General features: G+C 38.0%; 1 protein-coding gene across 2 annotated transcripts in view; it reads right to left on the bottom strand.

The window, feature by feature from the left end:
- Positions 1-6093: 6093 nt before the first annotated feature.
- The window catches only part of LOC116377350 (protein odd-skipped-related 2), a 4414-nt gene continuing 3123 nt past the window's right edge, over positions 6094-7384 (bottom strand). Inside the window, exons 3-4 of one of the 2 annotated variants that reach the window (XM_031838969.1) lie at positions 7092-7191; positions 6094-6700 (exon numbers count right to left, since the gene is read on the bottom strand). In XM_031838969.1, coding sequence (XP_031694829.1) covers positions 6626-6700; positions 7092-7191 — 175 coding nt within the window. In that variant the 3' untranslated portion in view covers positions 6094-6625. Of the gene's footprint in view, positions 6783-7091; positions 7192-7384 lie in introns of both variants that reach the window. The other variant, XM_031838968.1, reaches the window with a different exon arrangement.

Consider the following 7384-nt stretch of genomic DNA (forward strand, 5'->3'; position numbering starts at 1 on the left):
TTTCACTCTATTTCATGTTCTAAGTGAAACAGCTTAGATTCTGAACTCAATGTAAAGACGTTAGCACTGTCATGTTTATACGCTTAGGTACTTTGTTTGTGCAGAGACCAAAATGCTTAAATTACTAATTGTATAATGCTAAGGCAGTAATGGCTTAACTGTATGATAATAATAATATTAATAAAAACAAAAGTGCAACAACCAATAAAAATCACAACAAAAAACAGAGTTATGAGCAAACAACTTAAATCCTTTGTTGTAAATATCTAAAAAGAAAAATGTAAAAATGTGATTTTTAATAAGCAGGAAGGAGATATTTAGTATTAGAAAGCTGATATAACTTCAAAGCATAGTTATTATTAATAGATAGAGACACCGATGGTAATCTATGAACCTGTGGGGCCCGAGCAATATGTACCACTAATTATGCATGAACACAAAAACACTTGAGTTAATATTTCTCCCAATAGTAGCGCTAAGCACTAGCTCAGAACTGCATAGGCATTCCTGCAATCACAATAACCACACTGCCTATTATGTGCCATTACATGAGAAAATACAATGTGTGTCGAGTCTTTATGCTTAAGAGAGCAGAGAACACATCCATACAGTACCTGCTCCAACACATCCAGCTTCAGGTCCAGCTTGCTGAGCACCACGTCTCCTCCCCAGAGAGACAGCTGCAGGTCGGATGGCTTCAGATTCTTAATGTACTTGTTGACATAGCTCATCAGGAGCGGTGTGACATAGGACTCCAACATCTTGTCCTCGTCCTGAACACGCATCAAACATCAAACAGACATTGTTATGTCATCCAACCCTGTGTTTATTTGTTCATTACAGTATTTACATATTCATATTCTCTTTTAGTATTAACATGACTGCTTCTGGAGCCTAGACCAGAGAACAGACAATTTTACCAGCAGATATTTGTATAGCTCATAGCACGAGAGCACATGTGAGGTTACTAACATTTGTTATGACTGCATTCCATTCAAGTGTGCCAGCTCCAAGACAGCAGCACTGTGCATGTCGGCTCACTGGCAAGGCTTAAATGGAATGGAGCCATCATTCATGATATTCAACTACACCAGTGCTTTTCCTGGTATGACAAGTCAAAATATCTATTTCAAAAAAAGTCCTATTAATGTTGTTATTATTGCTCTCTGCTCCAGGCTCAAGAGGACGAAGAGAGACCCGAGGACACGGTGACACCTTTAAAAATAAATTGAAATACCCACTTGTTTAGGTTTGCTTTTCTTTAGCATATTTATTTATCCCTGCCTTTCATGTCTCCTGATCTGTCTTCTATTTGCTTTTTTGTCTTTTATTATGAAGCACAGTGTTACATCTGCTCCTGAAAGGTGCATCACAAGCCATGCTACCTACTTACTGGCTTATCCTATCATGGAAGGGTCATAAAATGATATGTGCATTTTAAAACCAGCCATATTATAACATTCAGTTATATCTAGGTAGGCTGATTGTGTAACGTTGATACAGATGGTCATGCAGAGCTCATACCTAACGTTAGACACAACAGAGACAGAATACGAATTCTGCTCGCATAAGTTGCAGGCCAATGTTTTACTAAGGTTTTTACTAACTTAGTGGTTCTACTTTGAAGAGGCTTGATGTTAAATCAAACGAGTGCCTGAATAAGCCTGCTTGCTAATGAGACTTCACTTTTTATGCACGCGACTATAGAGGAGAACGAGATTACTTGTTTGAGACTCCATTTCAAAATGGATAATGTAACTAAATATAATGTACTGTTTTAAATAAAGCGGTGTCGTACTGCGTAGTAAGAAATGTAGCGTTAACTTAACTACTGCGGAGTAGTTAGCCCGAGAGGCTAGCTATGCTCTCCTGTCATTCCCGCTATAGCTGCACACCAGAGGACCAGAGCAAAGAAGCTAGGCTAACTGCTGAGAAGAAGTCTCCCTCACTTCGTTTAGCTGGCTGAAACGTGTAGCCACGGGTATATTTGCAGAACACCAAACTTACTTGACACCCGCTTGTATCCTGCAGCTATATCTTGAATTTGACGTTTAATATAACATATTTATCTTGGTTACTGACGTTAGCCACATCGAACAAACGCTTCAGTCCAAACGTCATCAGTAAACACCGACGCGGCTTCCGTATGCCTGGTGTTGCCTTTAAAGCTATTGGAAATGTGCGCTTCATCGTTCAGTGCACAAATAGTCGACAACCTTCTTATATACAGTCTATGTCTACAGCCCAAAGAAAAGTGGCAATAAAGGGAGACACAATACATTTCATCTGATGTGTAACTGGATGAAATTTGGTAGTTAGAGCACAGACTTCGGAGGCTAAAAAGAAAAACACAGTAAAAAGAAATCAATGAGAACATCAAGCAAATGACTGATACACATTGTCACTTCCTAATTCGGTTACTGTAGCACCAGGTACCGCATTGGCAGTTGGTTGAAACACAAAAATCAGCACATAGCTGGTGTTTCAAAGTTTCTTTAATCCGAATTTCTGATCAACGTGTGCTTGTTCTCACAACCCCAGCCGCACCATTACGGATTTCCGAGGATCGCGGAAGGCATCATTACATGTCATTTTCGTCATTTTCTTGCCCGCCCTAGCCCTTACATGGCCATTAAAGCACACCTTTGTTGAGAGAGTAGAGGTAAAATTATCAGAATCAGATTCAGCTTTATTGGCCATGTAAGCGTGAGCATACATGGAATTTGACTCCGGTTACACATTGCTCTCATCGTACATACACACATAGAATATACAATAAACAAGAGAAATATAAAAACAAGGACATTAAAGACAACAAAGTAGAACAGAGAAACTAAGCATAAACATTTAATATGTAAGTACTATGTACAATATAAATATATTGAATTATAAAATAAATTATCGGCAGGCAGCACCTGAATAATGACAATATGAAGGAAACTTTTTCTTAAAACGATCGATTTTTTTTTTTTTAATATGTCCTACAATGACATCAGTTTAATTTCATGAACAGAGATTCTCTTCCTTCAGATATTAACACCGAGATTTATGCAAAAGTCAATGAAGGTGAATAATGAAGGCAAGCCAAGAGGGATCTTTGCATTTCGGTCACAGGTGACATGCCTGGTTTCTAAATAGTTTATTATGGTGCGGATCTAATCTTAAATAGGCCATGAGATGACGTCATTAATGTTAATATACAACTGGAGGCTCACTGAAATTCACAGAGTAACAAATACATACAGCCCGGTGTCAAATTCTATGGAGTAATAAAAAAAATATAAAGTAAATTATCTGTCTTTCTTTGTTTCAAAACCATGGATGAACTTGGAATAATACATGGGCTCTTGGACAAATATATATAATACTGAGTTACCTAAAATAATACATGCTAATCTTTACCTCGCTTTCAAAGTTTACACTTTTAATTTCAGCAGCCAATGGCTTCATTTGTGTCAAATCTGTCTCTGAACACTTTGTTTCTGCGGTTACCCATTTTATGCTACTTCATACTTTTACTCCACTACATTTTGGAGGCAAATATTGTACTTTTTTCACTACTTTAGTTTGACAGTTTTTACTGGTTACTTTGCAGATTCGGGTTATCAATACAAAATATACACCATATTCCAAAAAAATAAAACATGATGCAATATTATGGATTACGGTACCCAACAGTGCAATCAGAGCCACCTTCAGCTTCAACATAAAAGTGATATTAATGCATCACTAATTTTAATATACAAACGCATAACGAGTCGTTTTACTTTTGGTACTTTAAGTGTGTTTTGATGCTAATACTTTTGTATCATTGATTACGTAAGATTGTTTACTTGTAACAGAGTAGTTTTACACTGTGTGGCTTTTACTCAAGTGAAAGATCTGAGTATAGCCTGTTCTTCCTGGCTGAGGGCCACGTATGCATATATCCCCGGAGTAGCGGGGCCCAGAGGCCCGTCGGTGCAGCCTCTTTCCTGTCAGTTAGATAAAGCTTCCTGAGTACACAGTCCGCAACATGGGCCGTTCGCCGATGAACTTGTCTGTCCACCGTGTCCGACAATGTGTGCTCCCCATTACTCTCAGTATTCTGAAGGCATTCATTCACCCCGAGATGAGAGAGAAAGTAGGCCCTATTTGATATCATGTTATAGGGCCCAAGTTTAATTCAGTTTCTTGATCAACCTATAATCAGGTCATCAGGACCAACGCTGCTTATATCGCCGCACCTTAAATCTGAATTCATTGTACGTGTTCAAAGTCAGCAGCAAATACAACGAGGGCGTAGTTTGTTCGCCTGTTGTTCTGCTTACACAGCGTGATCCTCATGAACAGATACAATGTGTGGAAAATTTACCATTTTCATTTTCATCCGTTATTGCTGATTAATTGGTTTCCTTTCCGCCATTGTCCCAACAAGTTGAAATAAAAACGAATTCAGAAAAGCAACAGACTGGTCTTACTTAAATGCCAACATGTTCACTTGTGAGAATTAATTTCCTTTTTCTCAAAAAAACATCTTCATTATATACCTCCATTGCATCAGCATTAATATCATATAGGCTTCAGAATCTGAATTGGTTTAACTATAATATAAAACTATAATCACATTATTTAACCAGGATGATACAGATTTAAATTCAATGATAGAAAATATCTCCCTTATTTGCAAAAAAACGCCTAATGTTTTGTCATTATCGTTATCATATTTATTAACTCATTGTTTTGAATTATTATTGCATGCTCATCATCCATCTTTTCATATTTCCGTCTTTGGAATTGTTTTGTGATTTTGCATGATTTATTTTCCCGGATGTCGGTTGTTTTCTTGTAAATATGAGCTTGCTGGAGACGTTGCACATTGTTGCCTTTCCATTTAAGAAATTATTCGGAAACAATTAGCCTGCCGTGCGTAACAACCTGTGTCTTAGTTAATGCCCTTTCAGCAGCACCGAGCGCCGTTTTAAATCATCTGTTCTTACTGAAACTAGTGGTTTCAGAACATATTTTCGACCCCATTAAATACAAATGCTGGAGTTGGGTTTTTTTTTTGGGGTAGTCAAGCAATTAATCGCGCTGTCAGGTGAAAATCAGGTTTTTTAAACGCGTCTTCGGTAGCCAACAATGACGAGAGAAATCATGAAACAACAGGCCTGAAGGCCAAGTAACAGACAGACAGAGAGATGAGGAGGGAGTCAGCGGGAGAGAGCCTCACTTTGTCTTCACCGAATTATAAAAAAACTACATATATATAGATATATAGATCGTTTGATTCTACCACGGATCATAGCTCTGATGGTTAATATTCAAGCACATTTTTATCCGACCAGTGGCCGAGAGTGTGATGAAATCCAAAATCTGTGAATTTCTACATTTTCACAAATGTAAACCTGGATGTTTAAGCATGGCGTCCCGAGCGCTCCCCATTTCCCCTGGGACCTGCTTCTTAAGATATTCTGTACAATAATAGTAATAATAATCATAATAATAATAAAATAAATATATTTAAACAGTGATCACCTAGCTCAAATATGCCCACATTTAAACTTAAGTGGCATTGATGTTGTTGTACATAAATTAATATGCTCAATAGAACTACAGAGCTAAGGTCTCAAAACAATCAAATCAGTTTTATTTTTTTTCTTTTCAGTTTGTATAAGTGATGAATTAATGAACCTTGATAACCCCCCCCCCCCCCCCCCCCCACACACACACACACAAACAAATACAAAAAAAAAAATAAAAAAACAACCTGTTGCTCGGCCACGTCTAATCTCACTGGTTTAGATTGCTCTCTTTGGTAGCTGCTGGTTCCTTCTGCCGGTGTGTACGTTAATTATGATATCAGAGGTGATGTAGATAAAGACGTGTGATATGGCTGCTAATGCGGCTAATATAATACTAATCAGTCCTCTGAATATTGAAGATAATCCTGGGACTTAAAAAAACAAGTCTGTCTTATAATTATGATATCATTAACATTTTATTGTTTAAAAACAACACTCTGATTCTTTAATATATAAAATCAATTATCACACAGATTACTCTGCATTTTGATGACATCCCTTCTGCAAGGCTTGTCCTTAAAGACATGTCATGCTCTGCTGCTAACTGATATCTGGTCTACTATAAAAAGCCCAACAAGTCTTCCTCACTAAGCTCAGCTGGCTGTAAACATATAGACTCATTTGATAGGCATTTCAATATGGGCTTCGTGTTAGCATCATAAAATAAACACAAGAGCACATGCGAACATATCATGGAAATATTTATTTCTAAAATACAATTTAACATACTTTAAACTTATGACTGTTTTTTTACACCTTTATCATTTCAAGGTCAGGGGAAAAAAATAAAAAAGCAACAGTATGTACATGGTCTTGATATTTACAGGTGGTGTGAAAGCTGGACATGGCCATGGCTCCGCTGCTTGTCCCACTTGAGATGCAACAGATCTCCACTCTGAAGTGTGCGGCAGTAAACGTGTCCTCGTTTGGAGAATGTCTTTTGAAAAAAAAAAACAGCCGCTGACTTTTCTTCCTGCGGGTTGTTTTTCTGTTTGTATATGTCCATTGTTTTTTGTTTTTGTGTTAGTGTATCGGCTAGTAGTCCTGATGCGGGCTGTGCGTCAAACTGTGCCTTCGCAAGTCACAGTTGCGCCGAAACACCTTTCCGCAGCGGCCACAGCTGTAGGGCTTGATGTCTGTATGGGTGAGAAGGTGAGTTTTCAGGTTACTTCTTTGATTAAAGGTTCTTCCGCATGTAGGGCATTTGTGGGGGGACTCCTGTTTAGATTTAAAGCAAGCAAAGGATTATTCCCTTTAATTGTATAGAATGTCTAGAAATTGCAGCTTTCATTGATCTGAATAAATCCTCTATTTATTGCGTCAGTTGTAACTCAAATCGTCATATGAATTGTGTCTAGCATTTTAGTTTTGATTTGGTAATTGGCCAAACATGCAGTTGTTGTGTGAGACTGTGAGTCCCATGCATGCAGCAGACAGAGCATTATGGGTGAATTATGAGCATAACGTATCACATAGTTTAGTGAGGATTAAAAAAATGATGGTGACTTGTTAATATTTCCAGCTTACCTGCATGTGTAAGGTTTTATGGACGGCTAGAGTTCGAGACTGACAGAATCCCTTCCCACATTCTTGACATTTGAATGGTTTTTCCTTGGAGTGGATGTATCTGCAAAACAGAAATGACACTTCATCAAAAGGCTGCTCGTGCGTGGACTCGCTGTGACAAAGCCCAGAGTCAAAAAGGGCGAAAGAGCTCTGCTGTGTAAACTTGATGCGGAAAAGTGCTTTAGCGCCCTCGTGGAGAAAACGCTGGGAACAGCCCGTATGTTGTAGAAACATTACATATATATATATATATA

This window comes from Anarrhichthys ocellatus, unplaced genomic scaffold (assembly GCF_004355925.1).
Source record: "Anarrhichthys ocellatus isolate YVR2014 unplaced genomic scaffold, GSC_Weel_1.0 scaffold1148, whole genome shotgun sequence".
Lineage (NCBI taxonomy): Eukaryota > Metazoa > Chordata > Actinopteri > Perciformes > Anarhichadidae > Anarrhichthys > Anarrhichthys ocellatus.